The sequence below is a fragment of the Hoplias malabaricus genome, chromosome 18 (assembly GCF_029633855.1).
Source record: "Hoplias malabaricus isolate fHopMal1 chromosome 18, fHopMal1.hap1, whole genome shotgun sequence".
Classification (NCBI taxonomy): Eukaryota; Metazoa; Chordata; class Actinopteri; order Characiformes; family Erythrinidae; genus Hoplias; species Hoplias malabaricus.
Window position 1 is genome coordinate 15,030,120 of NC_089817.1, and position 26,852 is coordinate 15,056,971.

Below are 26,852 nucleotides of genomic sequence, written 5' to 3' on the forward strand. Positions count from 1 at the left end.
ACATTCATCATTCAATATTTAAAGCCACATCTTGTCGCAACATGGGTCTGGACCTTCATTTATGTATGTATGTGTGTGTATATATATATATATATAAAACAAAATACCCCAATATTGGTCTGAAAAAAATCACAATTTGGTAAAAGTTTGCAAAAACTTGTCTTAAAACTTGTCTTTGGTACAAATTTGTCTTTAAAGAAGTTAGTTTTTTTGGTTTACTGATTTTACATTAGACACTCTGAGATATGACAATGTCTCTTTATCATAACCCTAACACTGAGGGTGTGACCTCAGGAAGTTTAAAACAAATTAACCTTATACTGAAGTTGTCAGTTGAGCAGATCAACCAGTTACTCTAGGTTAAATAGTTAAAATTCAATCTATCCACCTACTTATGAATACTTATGACTTTGCAAACCAAGCTTAATTTACACCTGCCTGATTCAGACTTTTCTACATTGTATGAGATAGTTCAGAGTGTACTAGGCTATACATCAGAGATAAAGTCTATTAATGTTACTGGCCATTAAGGTCTTTATATTAAAGAAAAAGCAGATATTGTTTAACAGACAATTACCTTTTAATCTCTTTAAAGAAACACTTTGTAGTGTTTTTACCTAAAAATAATAATTTTAAATCATTGTGATGCTCCACTGACTTATAATAATTGCAGAATAGGGCCTCTGCTTTGTTACTTTTAGCTCAGCACTGCAGATACTGCACTATGTAACTTTTGGAGCAGGATAGGAAACCTCCCCCTCCCCTTGATTTCAGGAGAGTGCTGTAAAAATTTTAGAGCCCAGGAGCAAAAACACCAAATTTTACCTAGTGTTCCTTTAAGGCAATAAACCATAATATAGTACCTTTTATAATGTCAGCATTGAGTGTGTCCTTCCTTTGTCTTTAGTAGAGTTTACATTCTTTTCAGGATGGATGCATTCAGTTCTTCAAGTATATTAACATGAAAGTTTTTCCACACATGCAAAGTTCAGTCTAAGAAGTTGGTTATGTTCCCTGCTGCTCATACTCCATATAATAACAGAGACATCCAACCAGGTTGAGGTTTGGTCTCTGAGGGTGTCTGTCCATTGTTCTCAGATTACTAAAAAAATGTTGTCTGCTGGGTCTTGCAGGTTGTTAGAAGTTTCATTTCTCTGTATATTTAATTCATTTTTTAAAACTTGATTTTTGGAAAGTACTTTTTACAAAGGTAGTTTACTTTGACTTTTATTAAATTTGACATTTTACCTGTGAATTTTCTCTGTGGATTAAAACCCCTGGGAGTTTTCTTGCTAATTAAATTAATCTGACTATTCAGGGCCTACAGTGAAAATGTACAAATAATTTCCTACATATATCTTCCCACATAAGTGTAATAAATGTCTGTTCTATTTCACCTGTACTGCTTTCCTCTCAATTTAGAATTAAAATGGGTAAAGTGTAAGTAAGTTGTACCCAGAACAGTCACAGTGCTAACATTAACTCAATCAATGAATCATTCAATCAAATTTTATTTGTATATTGTATTTTAAAACTGTTGTTGTCGCAAAGCAGCTTTACAGAAATTCTCTCCACCCTCTCTTCAAGTCTGAGCAAACTTGCCCTTGAACTGGCAGTAATTCTGAGCCTCACCTGTCCCACACTGGTTAAAACCAGCACTAGTTTTTAGGCTCACACAGTAAAACTAGCCCCTACTCTGCTTTTTCCACAAGGTCACACAGTGTAAACCCAGCATCTACTTCACTACTCACACAAGCCTCACACTGAGTAAAACCAACTGCAGGCGCTGGCTGCAGAGAAGTCATTCCCAGGGTTGCACTGAATGAATTATCTTTGAGTTCCTCATCAGTAGGTAGTAGGTGCAGGCAATATTTAAGCGTAGCTGAACTTAATGCAAATTAATCTGACCAACACAATGTGTCTATCCAGTGAGAAGATAACTGGTAGGGTGACGAGTAGGAGTAGAATATATCAAATAGGTGTGGGCAATATGGCCCTAAAATAATAATATGATATTTCAGGGTATTTTGGCAGTAAGGGTATTCTTGGAGATATGACAAAACACTGAAATATACTTTTATTAATTTCAGGAACAGACCCTTGCAACAAAATAATTGGTATATTAATATTAATTATATTAAATGAAATATATTTAATATATATGAATCTGTAAATATTTGACTCGGAATACCTTTATTATGCCTAAAGAGAGAGAGAGATGAGGCACCTTTTGTTAAAATATTCTGACAGTTAATTTGGGCCAATCAGAATGTGCATCAAGCCCTACCCCTTTTAAGCACAGGAAGTCCTGCCCCTTGATCAATCAAAAGCACTAATTTTACTGGAAGTCCCGCCTTTTGACTAGTAATAAATAACTGGAAGTTCCTCCCCCACGTCATCACGTCCTGTTCCCACCCCTTCCATTCAGTCCCCACCACCCAATAGAAGTGAAACTTTGATAAATTCCTTGCTTCATTTCCTTCCACCTATGATCTCCCCAAACACTCCCCATACACCAAAGCTTTTGAATCCAATCTAAAGGAAGGTAGAGTTCCTAAAAAACTGCAAACTGACCGAGGGAAAGAATTTTTTAACAAACATTCAAGGTTTAATGAAAAGGTACAACATTGTTCACTTTGCTATGGGTAGGGATCAAAAAGCATCAATCTGTGAACGGTTTAACAAGACACTAAGGAATAAAATGTGGACATATTTCACAGCGGTTAATACGAGAAAATGTACCAATGTAGTACAGGATTTGGTCCATGCATACAATCACAACTAACACAGCAGCATTAAAATGAAACCTGTTAAAAGAATGTTTCCTCTCAGCAGATTTTTCCATCCAGTCAGCTTCTTTACATTTGAAAATGACGCTGTCATTATCCGTAGACAAACACCTTTGCTGCAGTCGATCTATCAGATTGTACAATTCAAAACTAGCAAAGGTTGTAGTGAATATACCTATAAAATTATTAGCATTACCCGGCTTCAGACTGCACCATCTCCACCTCCTGATTCAGAAACGTGAAATTACTTACATTATACATATCCGAGAACATGAATTGTAAAAACTTGCTAGGGTCTTTGATCAGAGAAGTGTTTGACCTCTCAGATCTCTGACACATCTTACCCCACAAAGAATTCAGTGCCTATTTATCCACAGATCTCTTGGCAGGATTAACGACTATGCAATATTCATCAAGTTTGACCCCTTCATTCTCCTTATATTCTGAAAAAGAGAATTAACTGTTTTTTTTTTTTTTTTTTACTGGACTCCCCAACTACCCAGGAGGGATAACCTGAGCTCTCCTATTTTGTCTTCAGAAACATTTTGATGTAATCTGCAAACAACTCATCTGAATGATTAGGGAAGTGCTATATTTCAAACGCCACCTTCACCTTATAGCTCTTCTTGAGGTTCTTCATCATCTCAACGCTACACCAACTACCCGTCAGGGCCCTCTCCTCATCCACGTGGTTACAATTTTGCACGTTTGACACAATAGAAACAAGAATTTGCTTTTTACGCTATAAGGGAGATCAGGGGCCCACAACCCCCTAGGGGGGGAGAACTTTTGCTCTAATGACACTAATAATTTTCCAACAGTTCAAAATTGATGAAAGATGATAGTGGGATGACCCATGGGGTACCTCTTTGTCTTATTGACGTACGGATAGAATGAAATCATAGTAATCGATTGTTTTCACCAGGCTGAGGTATATAATAGTGATGCAAAGGATTTGTTCGACCTTCGAAAAGAGCGTCTTGTGGTTTCAAGGGCTCAGGAAAGTCAAAGTGTTTCAGAAACAATTTCACATACTGGTTTGACCTTTTTATCTGGTTGCAGTTATATCAGAGATGTATTCGAGTCATTGTACGGATGGTGTTGAGAATGATTTCTGACTCATCTGTACCAATTAAATTCATCTCTTTCATTGGGTATTGGTATCTTCACTGTAGAACACAGGTTGTGGATAAGGTCCTACATAGCTCTGATTTTCCTGGGTATTCCAGAAATGTGGAAAATGCACTTTTTTGTCTGTTGTGAATCCCTTATTCTTTGGAATAGTGCTCAGTCTCATAGGGAGAAAAGAGAGACTATTCAATCTCTGTTCATACTCATCATCTTGCTATGATATCATAGCATCATGTGCTATGATATTAGGTGTGATTCATTGTTTTACCAAATGATTCAACAAAAGGTATGAATCATATCCTCTAGCGTTGTGCACTATGAACGTATAATCTTTGTAATTTTTCCTGCGAAACCTCTTGAAAAATGCAGCTATGCATCGGCAGTCCACACCTTACCTCTAAAATCAATGCAGCATATATAATTAGCTTTGTGCTAACCCGTCTGCTGATTTGCCTCAAAATCATAAAAGATGAACCTTTCATCTGGACGTTCTCTTTTTAAAGGTTCCATAAAGCATTCATGCATAATTTCCACTTTGGCACTGCAAATACTTTCATATTATTAAAATCCTATACATTCTTACCTCATATCAATTAAAAATAAACAATAAATTAAAATAAAAGATTTAAAACTAAATCATACAATCTGTTCTTCACTTTTGAAAAAGGGTACGTGAAAATTAAGGGTATCCAACGAATACATAGGTGCATGTGTAGGAAGGGATGGTGGATACTGCTGTTAGTTGTGTAATGGATGGGGTTGTATGGTAGGGATAGTATCTAATGAATGCATGTTTGTGTGTAGGAAGGGGTGGTAGTGGGTGGGGTGCTTGTGTTATCTGTGTGTGGTGAATAGGGTGCTGTTGTTATGTGTGTACTTATATATTTTTTTCAAAAAGAAAAATTAAAAATCAAACTTTCACTTCCGTTTGGGTGATGGGGAGTGAGCGGAAGGGGTGGGAACCTGATATGATAACAACCGGGGAAGAATTCCAGTTACTTATTATTAGTTGAAGGTCGGGACGTCTGGTGAAATTGGGGTGTGGCTTCCTGATTGCATGTTCTGATAGGTCTAAATAACCTGTCAATTTTTTTAAAGAAAGGTGCCTCATGTTTCTCTCTGAAAAGCTGTGTGCAGTGTAAAAGCACTGTCAAAATTGTCTGATGATGCATTTTGCAAGTGGATAAATCTGCTTTGGTTTGTAAATACTGTGAACCAGAGCCCAGCCTCACACCTGCTGTGACATCACTCTGCTGTGTTGAGTTTTTTGCATGTCGGTGGAGAGCAGAGTTCTACCTGTGTGAGGTTAGGGAGTCTGATATGGACAAGGGCTAAGTGTAAAAAGGAGAAATCTTCAGTAAATTACCCTCAGAGCTTTGAGCTCCAGTATTTTAATGTGCAAGTGAACAAAAGATAATGAAAGGAAGCAATAGCTCCACTTAACAAGCAGACCACATCACTCTAATAGTCACAAATTCAAACCAAGCAGAAAAACACTGTAGTGTCAGCCATGGACTTTGCAGTTCCTGAGTGCCAACTGGGACTCAGAAGCTGCTATAGCTGCATGGCTCTGTCCCCTTCACTGTTCAGGTTTGTTTGGGACTGTTTATGTGGTGTCTAGATGCGAGTTCACTGTAATGTTGGGGAGCTTGAGTGTACTCAGTATAACAAAGGACCCTGTTAGCTCAGCTTGTCATTACATGCATGTGTATTTGTGATGGTGAATAACGTCCCCTCAGTGCTCAGCATGGGGTTATAACCATTCTGACCTCTTTTTTTTTTGCGGCTTACTAGAGTACTTTTAAACTGAAAACTAAAATTACTACATCATCAGATCCATGACTCAACCTCTTAGCAAATCCAGACTCTTAATTTTGTTTTATTTTACAACATTGATTAGAAAGTGTGGCCAGGGACTTTAAATATATTCAGGAATATTTTCAGAAAAAAATGTAAAACTTTACTATTGATTATTTTAACAGGCAATGAAAATGAATGAAGGATGGTCTCTAACATTTGCTCAACACTGTAATTTTTTCTGGGTTTGTGTTTTAGCTTCCTACCCATGATGTTAGAATCTGATGACTCAGATCTTGAGGATGGTCCAGATGTGGTCCGGCACAAGACCAAAATTGTAAGTTGAAGAGGCAAAAGTTTGTACTGAAAAATCTAATTTACATCAAATCATTATAGGGTGACTGAGGTTTTAATAATATTCACCTCATAGTCTCAGTGTAAAAACCAAATAAGAAAACTTCAAACACAGTATATTTCTTCGACTAATTTAATACTTGTTACAGGTCTAGGTTTGGTATAGATTTTTTTTGTGAATATTTCTTTTTAAAACACAAATTTGAGTTTATTACTTATGTGTAAACTTTCTTCTTGTTTCTATCCCTTTTTTTTTTGCCTTTTAGATTTATCAGAATCATTTTCCGTACATTCACATGGAACCACCTGGTAAGAGTCAAGTTTTATACTGTACTATTTGATATGTGAATTACTATATTGTCCACATATGATTGCTGTTTAATGTAGTTGTATTCCATACTCTAGAATGTATAAATAAAGCCGCCCGATGCAGATGTTTACGTACAGTTGAGGTGTCTTGTGATGGTTTAATGTGTTGCATTGTTTCTTATTTAGATATTTTGTATGAGCGTTGGGGTAAAATTAACCTGGAATTAAGACAGAAAACTGGATACATGCTGCACATCTCTGCTTTCTGGTGGCACATTCTTTTCCGGCAGCAAGAAAATCATGTCACCACTTCCTGGGCAGTAGAGGTGGGCTTCCTGGATGCCAAGTAAGTTTTGCTTCTGGTTTTGCACGATGCTAAGACGAGCAGTCCAAGGATAGCGACAATATATAATCACTCAAAATGAATTCTAGCACCTAGGTGCAAACACACATACACACACAGACAGACTGAATGGCATGCAGTCAGCCTCAGATATTAGGGAGCAGCTGAGGTTAAGTGCTTTGCTCCAGGGCACTTTTGCTTCACTTATTCACACACAAAATAATGTGAAATTTTAAAAGTTGTATTAAATTTTACCTTGGGATGAAGCAGTTACAGAAAATGAATGAATGATTGCTGATTGGCAGTCTGGAATTATGGAAGTATCCAGAAGTTGTCTGAGAACCTGAGAGCGGAATGATTGAATTTTTTATTATTTATTATCTTGAGAAATAGAATTTGTGCTAAAGATTAGAAAATCGTTTTTTTTTTTGCAAACTGTTTTGATCTGTTTTTCTGTTTCAGTTTCACAAATGACTTGAGCTTGAAAAGGCTGCACAAAATTGAAATTCTGGAGCTCATCCTCAACACTATAGAAAATTGTGTATGTATAAAATATTTGTAACAATCTGTGGACAATCTCTGTTGCATAGTTTTGTATTTTTTTCTGGTTCAGGAAAACTTAAAACTCTACAGACGAAATACAGAACTGCATAGTTCATTATAATGAGTAAAATCTATTCTGAAAAAAATATTTTCCTTTACAGCTTTCTGACACAGAACCAGAGAGAAAAGCAAAGGAGTTAATATCATTAAGCACATCTTTTCAACTGGTACGTTTTCATCATGAGATTTAAATTAAAGCATTGTGATGTACTACCTTTGTTGGCAATATATTTTTGTTGAACATTTTAAAACCTAACAAACAAACAAGGACATATGCACAGACAAACACTGTTTTCCTTACAGCTGTGGAAGAGGCCAAAACTGCAAATTGCTTTCAGTTTAAAGGCCCAATTATACTCAAGCAGAAACAGAATGAGACATTAGGGAATGTGTATTTCTAAAAGGGTGCTAGCAGATAAACTGTGGTTTCCCAGATGTGCTGCACTGGGGGGCACTTACAGAAAACAAATAAATGTTCCAAGAATACCCAAATATCATTTAGAACAGAAGGCTACATTTAGATTGCCCAGGAGGGTTTAAATGACATCTATGAGCAAACTTATAATGTATCAGCTTAGAGGATGTAAATATTCATATCTAATTGAGGTTATTTCGCCAAAGGGGGAAATGCCAGCTATTAGGGCGTATGGTCTCCTAACTTTTTCCTCACAAGAAATGTACATTTTTGTTCATTACATATTACAACGTATGTTTATAAATAATTTCTTCAGTTTTATTTGTTTAGTTATGTAAACTCCATCTCTCAGTACTGTTCAAATGAAGCTCAAATGTTTATATGTTTGAATATGTTCAAAAAGACATGGAGTGTCCTAACTTGGGAAAAGCAAAGTACAGGGTGTGTTTCTAACTGAGTATCCCTTGGGACCTTATATGCCCTCATTACGGCACAAAGCCTGAGTTATGAAATAACTGAAGTCTGAGATGGAATGATACTGCTTTGTCTTCATGTCATAAAAAGGTTTGCCAAGGATGTTGTTTTTTTTTTTTTTTTTTTTGTCTAATTTTATTATGCCTATGATTTAAAATGCTCTTGAAGGTATGACAACAAGTGAAAAATATCTCTATACATACAGCACCCTCCATAATTATTGGCACCCCTGATTAAGAAGTGTTCTTTGGCTTTTTTTTTTTTAATATAGGACAACAATGCAAAAAAAAAAGAGAAAAATCTAAGCTTTAATTCAAGTGCCTTTATTTAGTGGGGAAAAAAAATCACACATTAAGAAATAAATCTTTTGAATGGAATCATGTGTGCCACAATTATTGGCACCCGTGGTGTTAGTACATTGTACAACCTCCTTTTGCCAACAAGACAGCACTTAATCTTCTCCTATATACAGAAAGAGGGATCTTCGACCAATTCCTCTTTGCACAACCTCTCTAAATCGTCCTGGGTCTTCTCCTGTGCACTCTCCTCTTCAGCTCACCCCACAGTTTTCTGTTGGGTTGAGGTCTGGGGACTGAGATGGCCATGAGAGGCCAAGGCTTGATTTTGTGCCTTGTGAACCATTTTTGAGTAGATTTGGCCACATGTTTAGGGTCATTATCTTGCTGAAAGACCCAGTGATGACCGAGATTCTGATTCAAAATGTCCTGATATTTCAAAGAGTTTATGATCTCATGTATCCTTACAAGGTTCCCAGGTCCTTTGGAGGAGAAACAGGCCCACAACATCACCGATCCTCCAGTGGGCATGAAGTGTTTTTCTGCGTACTCATCCTTGGTGTTACGCCAGACCCACTTAAGAGTGTTTGTTGCCAAAAAGCTCTATCTTGGTCTCATCTGACCAAAGAGCATGGTCCCAGTAAAAATCCAAGTACCGCTTGGCAAACTCCACTCATTTACAATTATGAGTATAACTCAGAAAAGGCTTTCTCCATGCATGCCTCCCAAAAAGCTTGTTGGCATGTAGATAGCCCCTGATGGTTGTTTGGGAGCCCCGATAACCCCAAGATGTTACCATTTGATTCAGTTCTCTTACAGTGAGCTTTGGAGAACTTTTTACTTCTCTTACCATCCTTCTCACTGTGTGTGGTGGCAAGATACACTTGAGTCCTCTTCCAGGCTTGTTTGTCACAGTTCCAGATGTTTTGAACTTTTTTTGATGATTGCTCTGACTGTAGGTAAGGGCATCTGCAGGTGAGTGGCTATTTTCTTGTAGCCATTGCCTGATTTATGAAGGTCGACACACATCTGCCTTACTTGAATAGTGTGTTCTCTTTTCGTTCCCATGTTTAAGAGTGAGTAAGAGAAATAGGCCTCTGTGTAACGCCATATTTATACCCCAGGAAAACAGGAAGTGATGAATTACTATTTAAAGGTTCCTAGATACTTTGATCCACTTTATACACTACAGTAGAAATGACAAAAATGGTTCAAAAACATTTTTTCCAAGAAATTAAGGATGCCAATAATTGTGGAACGGGTCATTTTGTGGGAAATAATTATTTCTTAGTCAGGTTTTTCCTTTTTTTTCCACTTGAGTTGAAGGTTGCTTTTTTCTGAATTTTTCAGAGTGAGATTATGCTTCTGCAATAAGAAATTTATTTATTTTAAGGCTTTTAACACATTATATCTAGGGGTGCCAATAATTATGGAGGGTGCTGTAAATGACAATGTACATGCCAAAAACTAGAGCAGCATAATTGCATTAATGGAGTTCAGAGTAAGTGAAGTTGTCAGTAAATATACTTTCAATACTAGGAGCCACAAAGACAAAAATGGCCAGTCCAGAGAGCAGAATAATAATGTGAACTAGTAGCAAGTCAGATAAAATAACAGTGAAAATGAAACAGTATTGACTGGGACAGTGTGGTGTGGATCAGCACAGTTCAGACAGCAATCGTGTCCCTGCAGTGAGGAGACTCGCTGTAAAACCTTATTCAACAGTTGTATCAGTCTTCCCCTGAACGTGCTTCTTTGTTTTTCTGCTGTAGTGTGCAAAGGGTGTAAAGTATAGTCCTTAATGGCCAGCAGCTCAGGCAACAAGTTCAGGGTCATGTTTTCTCTAGTCCTGCACTTCACAAACTGACTGAATGTGGGCAGAGATGATGAGAGAGAAACATGGTTAAAGTCTCCAGACCCTGCAATAAATGCACTGGTTTCCGCACTCTTGCAATGGTAGTATGGATGGCTTTGCATGGTGTGTCTGCATTGGCAGAAGGTGTAATATACATTGCACACAGTACTACTTTTGTGCATTCTCACTAACACTGTTAGAAATTCGGCATTGAAGAGTCAGGAGACTGGAGTTCGGCGTTGACTGGAGTTTATTTACACATACACAGGATCATGTATGATTACAACTGGATGATCTCAGTCTATATTAAGAGGATCTGAAGTTTGGAAACTGGAAGTTCAGAGGTTTCCTTGATCATCAGTTTGTCACCAGTTCAGTCTATAGCCAGTTCATTCTGTACCCAATTCAGTCTGTTCTCAGTCCAGTCTGTGACTGTTGCTAGTCCAGTCTGTTCCCAATCCAGTCTGACACCAAATATTTTAAAAGGGCCTTATATACACTGGAGAAATGGAGGAAGAGAATAGGAGGAAGAAGAGGAGTTTGAGGTGGGGTAAGACTGAAGAGGAGGTGTGGGACAGGAAGGGGGGAAACAGTGAAAGAAAAAGGAAATCGGGAGGGGTAGGAGGAAGATTAGGGGTGAGAGGAGGGGTAGGTGTGATAAGGGTGATGGTCAAAGAAAGGAGGAGATAAGCTAGAACAAGATGTGTGAGGGGAGGGGTATGATGAAAGACGTAAATTCTCTCACAAATTAATTATGAGGAAGGCAGTAAGTAAGTTATTAATGTGTATGTGTGTGGCTAAGTTGATATTGAGCCTGTTAACCCTGTTGATTTAGCTTATAACTACAGACCCTATATCAGAACCTTAAGATTTTAATTTTACTGGGTATTCCTGTAAATAATTCACTAAATTTTATGAAAGTAGCATTTCAAATATTTATTTTAAATTACATTGTCACTCAGAAATTGAGTAAATTCTGTGCATATGCATTGGTGTTGGAAGAGAAAATAGTTATTTACATCTGAAGTATATTTTCCTGAGCCTTTAATAAATTTAGCTTCCTAGAGGCTCACAGGCCTGCTAAATGACAACTTTGGTAACTTAGGTGCTGCTGCCTTCCTGTACCTTGAGCTGCTTTGCGTTCAAAAATGTAAGCATTTGTGAGTGAGGAGCTTACTCCTTAAAATATTGAGAAACAGAATGTTAACATTATGAATGGAAGACGTGATTCAGTAATTTTCTGACTGGGTCTCTTTAGCAAGAGGATTGTCTTGTGAAAGCAGTAAGCTGGCTTGAGGAGTTTGGACCACCAGGCCTAAGCAGGAAGCTACTAGATCTTGGCCCAAAGAAAATCCGATATCATATTCTGCACTTCATCTTCATTGAATGTAAGTCATTCCGTTTTTGCTGGGAATGTATTAAACTAACCTGTATTAAGCCTGGCCGCATGGTGGCGCAGCAGGTAGTGTCACAGTCACACAGCTCCAGGGGCCTGGATGTTGAGGGTTTGATTCCCGCTCAGGGTGACTGTCTGTGAGGAGTTGGTGTGTTCTCCCCGCATGGAAATGGATTTCCTCCGGGTGCTCCGGTTTCCTCCCACAGTCCAAAAACACACGTTGGTAGGTGGATTGGCGACTCCAAAGTGTTCGTAGGTGTGAGTGTATGTGTGTGTTGCCCTGTGAAGGACTGACGCCCCCTCCAGGGTGTATTCCTGCCTTGCGCCCAATGATTCCAGGTAGGCTCTGGACCCACCGCGACCCTGAACTGGATAAGCGGTTACAGATAATGAATGAATGAATGTATTAAACCTAAATGATTGTTTTACAGTTTAGATGCACTGTGTAGGTTTACAAATATTGAATGTTTCTTACCTAAATAAAATGGATTAAAATTCTGTAAGATATTTCAGATTCAGGGTTAAAGACTTCTGAGCTAGAAACTGAGCATGGAACAAATTCATAGCCCAGCCTGACATCAACTGATTAATTTCTTAACCCAACTCCTTTATTGTTGCATGGTTGCAGTTGAATGTGTAAGGTTTAAACGTCAAAACTAGCGAGGTTTTTTTTTTCTTCCTTCTCAGATGCTCGCTATATACAAGTGATGTCATGCAGCAAAAAGAAAATGACCAAGGATGTGTTGATAGAGCCAGATCCTTGGAATTTACAGGTTAGTGGGCCAACGTTTAAATAAGTCTATCATTATTGTTGTACCATTAATCATCAGAAAATGCTTAGAAAACATAAAGGATAGTTGATATGTTTAAAAAAATGTTTTTTTTAATGTAAAATTTATTTTTACCATTTCTTCCAAAACTAGCTATTTGGCAGTGCTTATTTCGAAGTTAGGAGATGTATGCTTCAAAATATTTGTTCTTTTTAGATGTTAATCCATGACTCTAAAATACGTGCCTCACACTCTGATTTCTCAGAAAAGTGAAGAAATGAAGAACAAAGGGAATGAACAGTTTCAGAAGAAGAAGTATGATCAGGCTGTGAAGTGGTATACAAAGGCCATTAAGTTCCAGTAGGTTTTTAATTGTCTGACTAATGTTTTTTCTCATGTCTTAGTTTATATGTATAACATTTATAAATCTTCTTGGAATACTTAAGAATTTGCTCATTACAAGCATATTCTTTGTTTCAGTCCCAGCAACCATCTGCTGTATGGTAACAGAGCGCTCAGTTATCTTCGATGTGAAAAATATCTGTAAGTTGGGTGTTAAACAATACAAAAATAGTTGTTAAAATTTGAATATGTGCAAGGTGTAACTATTGAAATTTATTTTTTAAATTAATAATTTCCTTGCCTTTCTTACTGCAGGAAAGCAATGGGTGATGGCAAAAGAGCAATTATTTTGCAGAAAGACTGGGCAAAGGTGAAACTCTTCTGCTGTTTTAGCACGAGCCAAACATTCACACACTTCACATTTTTTTATTTGTGAGTTAATTTCTGTTCTGTTCATTTTGGTGTATTTTAGGGCCATTATCGCTTCTGTGATGCTTTATTCTTTCTGGGAGCTAAAGACAAAGCAATTGAAGCCAATTTAAGAGCTCAGAAATATTGCAGTGCTGACCCAGAAGGAATTAGAGACCTCCAACAGCAGTACTCGCGCTTCATGACTGAAATTTATGAAGGAAAAGGTAGGGGTATATTTTGCTAGAAGTTTGAGCAAATTTTTAATTTGCACAATTTCCTCCTAAGCACAAAATTTACACATAAAATAATAATAAGACACAAACTGCTTTAATCTGTATTTGGTCTGTTATTAGTGTTTGTAAATGCTTGGTTTGTAAATAATTGTGGTTGGAAACCAGCTCATATATTTGTACTGAAGCTTATGAAACCACACAAATTTATAAAAACAAAAATCATGTTTAAACAGTATAGTGTTTTTAAAATGGAATTGCAGTTGTATGTTTCTGAAGGATTTCTGACAACTTCAAAAACAAAGTTTTATCCATTCGTTTAATTATTTTTATCAATTGTTTATTTTTTCAGTTTTACAAACATGAATATTTGCCAAATAAACTGGTTAACCAAGTTATCGTCGTGTGTAATTCGTGAGAATACAGACGTGAATTTACCTCCCTACCCTACCAAACATATATTGGACACCAAACATATCTTGTTTTACTTGATTTCATTTTGGATAATACAAATTGAGCCTATATTAGTTTTGAACAAACTGTCTTTGTAATTCAGCTTTTTTACAACAGGAGCAGCCTGTTAGATATGAACTTCATTACTCGAGCATGTGTCGCTATTCCAGTAGAACTGAACTGGAAAGCCACTCATTCTCATTATCTCTCTCAAATGACTTCTTTTTTTTCTTTCTAAGCAGAAGGAAAACAAAAGAAAGCGGAAACAAAGAAAGGAGCCAGTAAAAGGTATAGCTTTTGTAGTGTCCTCTTACTTATTCCTGTTAAGCAATTTGAAGACAATTGTTTGGCTAATGTTTGGTTTTGAATAGACATGAAGCAGCCAGTGGACTGGATCCCTCAATCCCACATGTCAGCTCTTACAATGACACAGTGACGTCTCTTGAGTCTTGTACACTAGAGAACAAGGTGAGCATCAGTCAGTGTCTTACAAACCTAACAAGGATTAAAAACAGTGCACTTTATTATTTAGTTAATTAATATTACTCTCAGTAAATGTATAATTAGCAATACATGGTTAAAGGTACAACATAGTTTTAGGGACAATTATCTGAAATTAAAACGTTTAAGTTTAAACGTAAAAAGTTTAAAAAATCCTAAATTAAAGTCAGAATAATTTAGTGGAAAAAGTCCCCAGTTGAGAATGAGTAGCAGACAAGTGAGGAGCCAGTGAAAATAATTATTTATTATATTCTTCCATCCATATGAGATGACACTAACCATGCTAATACAACCACTGACCTATTGTCTGATGCATATGGTTTTAGTTTACATTTTGATTTGATTTGATATGATTTTGCCTCTGGATGGATCATTGTTTTTGTGTCCTGTGAAACTACATTTCCTCTTCTGAATAAATGCAGGTCGTGCAACATCCAGCATTCAATTTACTAAGTCTTATCCTGATGTGCCAGAGAACTGAGCATTTCTTTATTCCTGAACCCTATAAGATAACCTAAACTATACACAACGTTCCTCATTCCCACTCCCAAGTGGTAGTCTGCTCCAGTGTAGATGCAGCATAAAATTCTCACTTTATTCCCAGAAGTATTCAGAATTTACTTTTATTTTGAATTATTCTGATTTTAATCTCAAAATAATTACGACTTTAATCCTGGAATTTTTCAGACTTTAAATGTGAAATTTGTTCTCAAATTTCTGCCTTTATTCTCTGAATCTAATATTTTTTAATGCAGTGGCACTAAACCTCTTGTTAAGGAGTGCAGGACAGGTTTCCAGAAATGCAATCTCTGGTGGCTTAGTAAGTAACCAAAATACGAACAAGTATTATGGAACAAAATTCATTCCTTTGCAGCGCCGCACAGCTTTGTGTGCCTTTAATATTTAAATTTATTTTTATTTTTGAACAGCACTTCGGTTGAAATGTGTTTGATATATGAATTACTTATTTACTTTACCACAATTTTACGACAACAGTTCTGAACAAACAGTTGTAGGATATGCAAATTTTAGTTTTGCGCCACCTACACAAATGAGTTGGTAATTACTCAACACAACCATAAAGTTATGATTATGATAGCTACAGGTGGGATATTAGCAGTCACACAAGTATTTGTATTAAATTAACATTAACCCTAAACCTAAACTTAACTCTAAGCCTAACAAGAGCCACCTGCAAATACTCTTTCATAATTCAAACACATTATAGTGTGATACACATGCAGATGATCAGCAAAACCTATTCTTTTTTTAAAAAAAGCACTGACATCACAGACCCATGACACCTTGAAGTACTTGGCAATTAGCTGATTAATTAAACTTGGAGTTTTGGTCTGAAGTCCTTGGTACTGCAGATCTAACACACTGAAAAAAATGCTGAAAACTAACACATCTGATCCAGATATTAAAAGCATTGGAACTGACTGTTAGGGCCTATTTACACCTAGCATTAACATGTGTTTTATATCTGAAAATACTTTGACCTGATTCTGTTTGCACATGTCAGAAAAATGCATCCCCTGTCTGACTCGATGAGATCCGATTTTCTTTTCTCATGTAAAAAGCGCACAAATATCTATATCATTCCCATTTTATTAACTCTAACAAGCTAATTATTTTTCACTTGTTGCTACCTGTGTATTGTACACTTTCAAACCTCAGGAATAAACCCTTATAAAAAGCAGTGAATTGTCTGGGTTGGCAGAGGAAAAGGTTGTGTCCTTCAGGCGCTGTGGTTTTGCAGTGGTCAACTGGTAGGGAAGTATTGTGTCTGGGTTTATGGACACCTATCATTCTTCTGCCCATGACAATGGATATTCAAGTTCATTCATGGAAAAAGTCTGGCCAATTATCTCCAGAAAACAACACACCTGACTTGTCCCTACTCTCTGTCCAGACACAGACAACACATTCTGTTTATACTTGTGTTCAGTGTGGATGAGATCCGTCTCTGACCACTGAGAAGGTAGTGGTCAAACTGAAAAAATTGACTAATACAGCTGCTGTTTCTTGTGGATGAAACACTTCTCATGGCTTCAGGACTTCTCAGTTTTTATCTTGCTACTAAATTTTCAAAGGATTTTTTTTACATTCATTTATTGTGTTTTAAATAAGCATTACTGTATTGTTAATTTGTATTATTATGGAAGTGTAATTTAAGGCATATTGATTGTATTCTTTTGCACCAGAAGACAGGAGATGCAGTGGAGCAGCAGGAACCACCAGGTGAGTTATGATTACCTCAGTGCAGCTAATTTACTCTGTATCTTCAGTACATTTTGTATTTCATAGCAAAACTTTTTTTTAAAATATATTTACTGTCAAGTTCTGAGCTACAATACAAATCACTAGACATCCGATGTGTGTTATTCTGCATGATGTCCATATTTGGAAAGAAATGTTCTGAAAATTACCCTGATGTACTACTCCTATTGTACATAATATTTTTCAAAATTAGATGTATACATGTTTGCGTGTACAGTGCAGCTGTAGCTTGTTTGTGTTGTCAATCCTGTCACTTTAGTGCACATCAGTGTTGTCTTGCACCTAGCAGTATTTGTATTTGTTGTATAAGAATGTCCACTATTTGTTAGAAAATATTTTTCAGGTAGGCGTTGCAGTGTCGTCAACAGGTAGTGTCACTGTCACACGTCACCAGTGACATAGGGTTGTGTGTTTGAGCCTTGCTCTGGGTGAATGTCTGTGAGTTTGGTGTGTTCTACTTGTGCGTTTCCTCCAGGTGCTCTGGTTTCCTGCCACAGTCTAAAAACACGTTGGTAGGGGAGTAGCTTCAACAGTGTCCACAGTGTGAGTGTGTAGTGCCCTGTGTTGGACCTGATGTCCCCTCCAGGGTATGTCCTCAGCTTGCGCCCAGTGATTCTGTGTAGGCTCTGGATCCACCACAACCCAGAACAGGATAAGTGTTTACAGACAATGAATGAATATTTTTTTCGGGTTTTATCCAAAGTTCCGAATATGGACATTATGTTAACATTTTTCTGGTCTATATATTATAAGGCACTATTTAACGTCTTGCACTCTATACAAGTGGCACTGGTGCCTCACAGCAAGGTGATCCAGGTTCAATTCATGGCCTGGGTTCTTCTGTGTGGCATGTTTTCCCTGTGCTTGCATAGGTTTCGTCCGGGTACTCCGGATTCCTCCCACAGTCCAAAGATATGTATATTAGGTTGATCGGTCACTCTAAATTGCCCATAGGTCTGAGTGTGTGTCTGCTGACAAGAGATTTGGGATTCTCAGTCAGTTTATTGACTCCCATAGAGGCGAGGCAAGGCAAGGCAAGTTTATTTACAGAGCACCTTTCATACAGAAGCAATTCAAAGTGCTTTACAGAAAAAAAAAGTTACATTAAAAGCCAGAATAAAATTATAAAAGTCCAATAAAAAAATTGCGTAAAATGATTAAATAATTAAAAATGATTAAAACAATTTAAAATGATACAATAAAAGAAAAGAAACAAAATACCATTACAGAAATAAAAGTGCAGAGTATTTCAAACAGGAATGTTTTAAGCATTAATTTAAGTGTCTAAAGTTGGGGCTCTTCTAATATTCTCAGTCAGCTGGTTCCATTTATGAGCGGCATAGTAGCTAAACGCTGCCTCTCCGTATTTAGTTTTCACCTGAGGCAGGGCTAACTGACTAGATCCTAAAGATATGAGAGCTCTGCTCGGCTCAAATCTCTGTAGCAGGTCTGATAAATAAGCTGGTCCTACCCCATTTTACCCACATTTAGAGACCAGTAATAACACCTTAAAGTCTATTCTGTAACAGACTGGTATCCAGTGTAAGGATTTAAGAAATGGCAGGAAACTCCACAATGAAGAAATAGTTTAATTTATAGTGTAGTGGAAGTAGTATGCACGGTGGCATTTGCACTACATAGCGGAGTCAATGATAATTAATTATTATTTTATTAATAATTAATTATTTAATTCATTATGCTAAGCTCCATGTTCAGGAGCGCCATTAACTAATATGTAATGTCCTTACCTGTCTTCATTTTAGCTTAGACAAGTAGGTCATCTTCACATATTATACAGCAGAATTAGCTAGAATTAACTATTATTAATGAATTATGCTCATTGACCCGCCGTGGGTTCTTGACTCTGAAATGGAATCTGAACTAGAAGTTATAATTCCATACAAGAAAGGTGCACTCACACAAACTAATAACCAAGGATTGGTTTTATCACACAACTAGTTTATTAATTGTAAAATAGAATATAGAAGACTGATTAGACATTCATATAATAAAATGGATTACAGCGATATATGAGGGAACAGGAAGATTAATATATGAGGGAATTTCTCTATGATAATTATTGTCCTAAGTTCTAAGAAAGGCTATTTATCCCAGCAAACTTTCAGTACCAACCCATGAGACATGAGACCATGTGACCTTACGTATCTGGAGATCGACAGGGAGCATGCCGCTGATGGTGCCTTCCGGCACGACTTCCTGGAGAATTGCAGACCTTGTAGGTTGCAACCTTGGGCGTTCATTTTCTCCCGAGGCTTTCAGACGCAGCCGTCGGAGCTGGTGGTGTTCTGAAGGTCTCTGTGGGGATTCTTCATCATTGCTGATCTGCCGCTTTGTGAGAGAGAGACATGTCCATGCAGGTCTCTCCTGGGCAGGTTTCCGCATCTCAGAAGATCATTCTGAGGGTGCGTGCAGCCGTCCTCTTCGTAGCGTTGTCGTCGTTTGGAGGGTCAGAGGTCTAAGGTTGCCTTCATGCTCTGGGTGTGGCGTTGAAATTTTGCGAGGGTTAAACTATAGCTTTTCTTAATCTGTAGTTTCTATCTGGACCACGCTTTAAAGGTCCAAGAGTGTTTAAGAAAGCTATGAGTCTGACGCCTGCAGAGTCATTTCCAAAACTCAGGTCATTTTACTCTTTTAGCCTTGAAAAGTTAAAGAGACAACGCCCCAAGTGTCTGGAGCCTTGAACATCGGAGAAAAAGGGGCAGAAGCTCAAAAAGCTTGAAAAGCTTGTGTCATTTGGCGCCACAGGTTTTTAACCAGAGTTTAGAAAACCCGCCCCGAATACCTGATTCGAACTTTGGGATGTTTGAGTCTTTTAGAGTTAACAGTCTTTAAAAAGGTGTCCTTTAAAGAGGGCATTGTGAGTGGGCACTCTGTGTCTCTCTGCATTCTTTTCTTGACCTTAAGTCATAAAAAAGGGTCTTTGGAGGGGGTTTTACGGGCCTGCTCTGGAGGCTTATCTCTCCTTACGATCTTGGTTAGAGATGACTCTGAAAACTAGCGAAAGCTTGGATATTTAAAATCACATCTTCAGAAAGTCACAATTTTTTATTAGAAATTAATACACATTCATCATATCCACTACAATAGTAAAAGTACTGGTGAATTTTCAGTTTCTTAGAGACCAGACATGGATTAAAAACCACCACAACTTCCCCATTACTTTGAGTATCATTTTAGCCGATGCTTAGCTAACTCATTTAGGGCAGAAAAACATTTATTACACAAACAAAACAACAAAATAAAAGTGAAAACACGATTTCACTAAGATATGTAAAATCTACAGGTCAGTAGTTCACTGCTGAAGACCTGAAACCAATTTCCATGGTCCCTTTATTACCTTCAAGTGAGGGTTGTCTTCTGTTTTTCAGACTTGTGGATGATGTGTATTCAAATGACGTATAATTTAATGTCCATATATGCATGTTATTACGTGTGAGCAGTACATAAGAATGTTTTACTATTCTGGGTTTACACATATGATTTTTCTCTGTGTCCATGTGTATGGAGAGTAAGTTTCCTGAGAGAGCAGGAGGTTCGTCTCAGTCCCAGAGCTGGGAATAATGTAAACAAGAGCTATGCCATTACCTTAAATGGATAGACAGAAAAAAACCTATGTAAGTGTGGAGTGCAGGACTTCAGGGAGAGGTGAATAGAGACCAATGGAATTGGCTGATTCTCTCCCAGTCCTTATGGCTGGTTAGATGCTGTTCTATTGTGAAATAAAAATATATTTAAAACTAGACAGTGTCTGGCAGAGGTTTTTCATCACCTACAACACAACACCCCAGAAGAAAGGCACACCATGGAGATTGATGCTCTTTCTTTTAGCCTTATGAATGTTTGTTGAATTATAGAACCGTTTGAATCAAGTGCTAAAGTTCAGAATAAGTCCATTAACTGTTTGGTTACTGTGGCTGAAGTGAAAGTTCTCACCAAACCAGTTTGAGTCATCACAGTTTTGAACTGAGTTCAGAGATCATCTGTTAAGGAATGCCACATTAAACACGGAACTAGACTCATATATTAGCCGTTGTGGTTTGCTGAGTTAACAGCTGAACGAAGCCTGAGGCGGATGTCGTTTCTGGGGTAAGTTTTAGCTTTTTGTCAGTGTTACTGGGTATTATTATCATCGTAATTTCGAGTAAATACCACAGGAGTTTAAAGGATTACTGGAGAGGTAAACAGTCCGCCGATTTGTGTTTCACTTTGGAGGATCTTTAGAAATGTCTCACGCCGCCCTGTGTTCACAAAACAAAAATGAAAATGAATGCGCAGGTGTTGAGGCGAGGGGTTAGACACCGTAATCCACAGAAACACAAGGAAAGATTCATCAGGGTTCATCGGTCCGACCTCGTGAAACTTGACCCGTATTGCAGGTCTGTGGATTGTTTAGGATCTTGCTCGAAGGGAGTGGCGTCTCGGCTCCTTTTCTCCCTTACTCTCTCCCACATTCCCCCGCGCGCGCACACGAATCACTGGAAGGGCGCCTAGCCTAAGTTTCAGTTATGTTTACTAACATTTTTTCATTTTCAGGAAGAAGCAGAAACATTGAGGAGCACTGTAAATCCGCGAAGGACGATAAAAGGTAAGCGAAGCTAACTTGACGCTGGCTTTTCATTAACGTTTACTCTAAGGTTAATCCGCTGATGTGTGGCACGTCTTGGTCTTTACAGTTTATAGCGCTTTGTTCGGGATATTTTATCCAGTCTTTCTGGGGAGAAACGAATATATTTTTATGTTTCTATGGAGTGAAATTATCGCTTTCAACAGCTCAATATGATCTAGTTTTAATGTGTTGGCCGTTAGCTGTAGTGGATAGTTTCACTTTTGTTTGTGGTTGTGCCCTTTTCTTTATGTTTTATTTCTAATCTGTGCTTTCTCCTCCTCCCTGAACCTTTTTACTTCAGAACCACGCTTTCATTGAGATTATGACCAAGATGATCCGAGTCTTAAACACGTTTATTTGTAGCACCAGAATTAAATCTGTGTACATTAATATTTAAAGATAAAAGGTTAACGTGCAATCGATTATTACATGAAATTAACGCATGGCACTATAGGAAGTGAGGGTTAGCAAAAGTGGGGAATGGGCGTCTTTTCTGTGCCACAATTTAAAATATTTTTGTTATACTCATTTCTTTAAAATAAGATGAATATATCGTCTCGGTTGAATTACTTGTTATTCGAAGAAACACTGTTCATTAAAGCTAATAAAAAAATCCTCTAGACTATTGCACACCAAGGGTGGGTTTACTCTGTGGTATTTATTACAATAATGTTGTCACAGACAGAGATTACAACATCTGTTATGGCATGTTCATATTTTTGGACTTTTAATTGTGTAATGTGCTCCAAAGCATTTGTAGTTCATCTTTTTAAAAACTGTTTAAATGACTACTTCATATACAAACGTCACTTGGATTTGTACATTTGTAACAGTAGACATTTAAGTAAATCATATTGTGATTCTTCATCCCACATGAACATACTCAGATGGAATCAGTTCATTAGGTTGTTTTATCCCCAATTTGAAAAAGCTATTATAGGGTGTGGCTGAAACAACATTTAAACTGTCTAAATGGGCAGAGCCAGGACACCGGAATCATCAAGACTTCTTGACATCTATTTAAGAGCTTTTGCTCATTGAGAGCTTGTGGCTTGCTAGGTGGATAGGATTTGCATTACTGGGGTCAAAAGCATATTGTAAACATTCATTTTATCTGTAGAATTTATATTACATTGCCAGTTCTTGGTGTTAATTTAAAATGCATGCTCTACCAGAGCTTGGGAGACATTCTGCCCAAATTATTTTGTTTGTTCATGAATTTTATTTAATTTATTTTTGTATACTATAATGAGCCTGTTTATTTCTTTTGATATGAGGGTGATCTCAATATCTTCCCATCGTCCATCCATGTTTAGGGATTTACACACTCTTTTTTTATTTTATTTTATTTTTTATTTATTTATTTTTTTTTGTTACAGTGAAATGGGAGACAGAAAGACCAAGAATGGAGTACCATGCACTCCAGAGAAACAGGCTGTCAGGGCTAAACCCCCACCTGCACAGGAAAATGTAGGTGCTTTCTTTTTCATAATACTGAAAGTGAGGAATATTCTGGGTGTGGAATGTATTTATGGCTGACTTTACACCTGTTGACCAATTTACAGTGTGTGCTAACGTTAGATTTATATTTCTTCATGAATTGTGCCTGCTGATTTAAGATCCTTTTGTTAAAACATTCATTACAGAATAAATATTGACTTATTTTATTATTATTATTTTTAAATTAATTAAACATTTTAAGTGCATTTCGGTTGATTGCTGTAATATGCCTGTTTACTAAAATTGGCAGGTAGCTCTAGAAAAAAGTAAATTATTTACTTAATTGATTTCACCATATCAACAATTTGTAATTTGTATTATACAGACCGATATTTGATTATTAATGGTGTAATATTTTTTTTAAAGGCTCAGACCAGTGGCAGTAACGCATGCAGTAAAAAGCAATTTTGTGCTGCAGTGGTGGATGCTCATACAGCACTCGCTGACCAGCGTTGCCACAACGCAGAGCAAGCGTTCTCTCTAGCCCTCCACGTTTTGCAATCTAGTGGGTCCAAGGTACTCTCCATACAAACCCTCACATCAACTTAAAAACACATTTACATTTTTCATCTGTAGCCAAATTTGGACAGCACTCAAGAGAATTTGATTCATTCAAATCCTCAGAATAGCATGCAAGAATACAGAATACATTTTAAGGCTGTCGTATATGTCTGATGAGCCATTTAAGCACTTTGCCACATCCTTAAATTGCATGTCTCTGTAAGAAGACGTGTGTAGATTTGTAAAAAAAAATACATAAAAATAATATATTAATAAAAATAAATACATTCTAAAAAACAAACACTTCAGTGTTTGGCAAAAGTCCTGACACCTTGATTTGAAAGAACTCTTTTGGCATTATATTTAATTAGATGTAAAGTTATGTGAAGTTTGTCTGTTATGTATGCATCGTCTCACTCATGTATTAGATGTTGGATGAATAATGACTCAATGTTAACAGTGACAAAACCAAATTATTCTTATTGGTTCAAATACTACTTATAGTAGAATTGTTTCTTTATTCTATCTTTTCGTGATGTTGTTGTGTTTCCTTTTTATGTAGTCTTTGTCATCTGTTGGGGCTGCAACAGAAAAAAAAAAATATTTGCCATACATTTCATTATTGGGTTAATTAGTTTTTGTTGCATAGTAACACACAGCAGTCCATTTGTCTCTCTGGGCATGCATGGGTGTTTTGAGCCTTATTCGAAATGCAGCAAATAAACACAAATTGTGGCTATTACTAAAGTTATTACGGTGGACTATCAGTTGGAACCCCACATCTAAACATTCATTTGAAATATGGAATGTTTTGTAATATTGATATCAACTCTTTTGCTGTGCTATTCTGTTGTCTTTTCAATTGTTTTGCTAGTGGTGATGCAACTACATGTGGTAGCAGATTGCAGGTTTTGTATGCTCAGTATGTTTTGTTTTTTTGTTTTTTTTTTGGTTTCTCACACAGTGCTTTGGCATAACTGAATTGGACAAAGCTTTGCTGATCTATGGCTATGCTACAGCTCTATTAGAAATTGGCCAGCCTGAGGTAAGTGCAAACAATCATCATCTCATGGCTGAGATGTAATATTTGTTTATACTGCAATAAAATATATAATTGATCTAAATTTTTTTTAATTAATTGATTTATTTTAATATTTTTAAGGAATTGACAGAAGCTAAGAGACAATTTGATAAATTAAGGTCATCAGAGGACAGAAAATTTCAGTCTTTGGTTCACTATGGGATCGGAAAGGTTTTTCTGAAGGAGAACAGGTGGGTACTGTGTCTGAAAGGAAAAGTACAAACCTTATCCTCTATTCTTCAGAATTCTGCAAGGGTTTACTTTACTCTTTTTGAAAAAATACATCATTCATCTTCTTCATCATCATTTTTCCAGATATCCCAAAGCATTTGAAGAATTTTCAAATGCCCTTCTGATGGTGCAGAGGCAAATCACACCTGGAAAACTCACCTGGCCCACCACTAAAGTAACAGTTGAAGAGACTCGACCTGAGTATTTAAAGGTAAATTTTGTAAAGTTACTTTCTGTGTTTTATATGTTGTGGATAATTTTCACAGGTCATGTAACATGGGCATATTTAAAAGTCAAGATTGCTCAATTATGTGCCACACATTTGACTGTGTGAGATTTTGCCTGCGTTCTTCTTTCAGTGATGGATATATTAACAATTTGAGTTCTAAAAGACCTGTGTTTTTGTCAGATCGAAAAGGCCTTATGCACTAAACATGTGACTAAGGTAATTGCGATTAGCTGCAAATACATTTTTTTTAAAGGTTTCACAGGTTTCAGGTCAAAAGAGAAAAGATTCCATTTTTTCTAACCTTTCTTAAAAATATTATTAAAGCAAATAGACTTTAACCTGGGTAGGTCTGGGAAGATGTACTAACACAAAGGGAGCTCACACATTTATACAGTTTCTGGAGGTGATAACGTTTTCACCGCTTTTTTTCATAAATTCCATTCACCGAGTTGGATCCCATAACATTCAAAAGTCTCTTTCTTTCCATGTAAACAATGTTTTATCAAATCAGGGCTTGAGATACTGTGTTCCGGATACCATTAAGTTCAAATAAAGGTTTAATATACTTATCTATGTTTAATACACTCTTATCTATGCTTCAAGGTCATTCTCTGCTTCCCATACTCCACGATTGAATGATGCCTTTGTTTGTACAGATCTTTTTGGCTCATGTTTATGTCTTGGCCCACACCTGGGTTTTTTCTATTAACAGTTGGAGACATATCACTGGTCTATGTTAACATTTCCTAGAAACAATTTGGGGATATGTCACTGGTGTGTGTCAATAACTTTTAACTTAACTAATTGGAATATTTTTCAATATTCAATATTTCAGTATTTTTATAAAATAAACATTCAGCCATTTGGCTCCATAATTTTAAATAAATCTTATTGTTTAAAAATGTAGAACGAGGAGAGCTAATTGCACTTGAGGTGCTAAAATCTCATAATTTAAGAACTTTATTTGGATTGAAACAATTAAGTATTGCCTTTGCTCAATCTTAATTCTAAACGGGATCATTTTTGAACAAACTTGGAAACCTTAGTCAGACACAGTGAGAAGGTTAAATGAATAAAAAATGCATTTTTCTTACTTTCGTTATAGTACAAGTGTATGAAATGTTGTTGTATGGTATACCAATGCTAGAAAAATATTGTGATACCTTGCCATTAAACACAGTACTAAACACAGTTTTATTAGTACCGGTACTTTAAGAATGACCATACTTTAAATAATATGAATAATAAGAATTTCGAGCAGTTGCGTCAGTGTGCCACAAGTGGGGCACTGTGTGCACGCAGTGCCCTGGTGCTTCTCCCTGCCATATAATCTTATGTTCCTTGCAGACAAGCTTGGTGAGTCAGAAGAGAAAATGAGAGTCAGGGCTGTTAATAACACTGCTTATGCCAACTGTCCACTGCTGTAGTGAAAGTACACACACACACACACACACAGCGAAATAATTTTGCATACATAGCTGACAGTCCTCTGTGAATTTTTTCAGCAGTGGCAGCAGGCTCACAGCCTTGAAATGCAGACAGCCAGTCAATTTACTGCTGTATCTATTGACTCTATCAGAGCTGTTCCACTGCAAGCTTTCTACAGCATGTGTGAAGCAATGTATTTATTATAATTTTTTTAAATGATGGAAAGTTTAATTTTAAGGTGCTTTTATAATGTTATTAATTATCTTTCTTTTTATAGCAATTTTCATTCATGAGTGGAACACAGATTGCAATACCAAGTCTCTTTAAGATAATATTATAAAATATAAAGGAGTAAACGATTGAGCCACAGTTACAATCATAACTTGAAATAAGAAATTAATAAAAAATTGAAAATATAAACAAAGTTAATACAATTTTCAAGACGAATTTCCCTTCAGATAATGCTGATATAAATAGAGTTATTTTAAGGCTTTTTGCAGTCA

At 36.8% G+C, this 26,852-nt stretch overlaps 1 protein-coding gene across 5 annotated transcripts in view; it reads left to right on the top strand.

Moving 5' to 3' along the window:
- ttc3 (tetratricopeptide repeat domain 3) overlaps positions 1-26,852 on the top strand; it is a 40,489-nt gene that overhangs the window by 961 nt on the left and 12,676 nt on the right. For 2 of the 5 annotated variants that reach the window (XM_066650331.1, XM_066650335.1), the window contains exons 2-21: positions 5,976-6,054; positions 6,338-6,380; positions 6,567-6,726; positions 7,186-7,264; positions 7,428-7,493; positions 11,625-11,754; positions 12,450-12,535; positions 12,798-12,892; positions 13,013-13,075; positions 13,190-13,244; positions 13,347-13,509; positions 14,208-14,256; positions 14,340-14,436; positions 16,677-16,713; positions 21,307-21,358; positions 22,759-22,849; positions 23,246-23,395; positions 24,345-24,425; positions 24,543-24,652; positions 24,777-24,903. In XM_066650331.1, the coding sequence (XP_066506428.1) occupies positions 5,976-6,054; positions 6,338-6,380; positions 6,567-6,726; positions 7,186-7,264; positions 7,428-7,493; positions 11,625-11,754; positions 12,450-12,535; positions 12,798-12,892; positions 13,013-13,075; positions 13,190-13,244; positions 13,347-13,509; positions 14,208-14,256; positions 14,340-14,436; positions 16,677-16,713; positions 21,307-21,358; positions 22,759-22,849; positions 23,246-23,395; positions 24,345-24,425; positions 24,543-24,652; positions 24,777-24,903 (1,813 nt within the window). Of the gene's footprint in view, positions 1-5,975; positions 6,055-6,337; positions 6,381-6,566; positions 6,727-7,185; positions 7,265-7,427; positions 7,494-11,624; positions 11,755-12,449; positions 12,536-12,797; positions 12,893-13,012; positions 13,076-13,189; positions 13,245-13,346; positions 13,510-14,207; positions 14,257-14,339; positions 14,437-16,676; positions 16,714-20,809; positions 20,860-21,306; positions 21,359-22,758; positions 22,850-23,245; positions 23,396-24,344; positions 24,426-24,542; positions 24,653-24,776; positions 24,904-26,852 lie in introns of those variants that run through there. The other 3 variants (XM_066650332.1, XM_066650333.1, XM_066650336.1) reach the window with 3 other exon arrangements.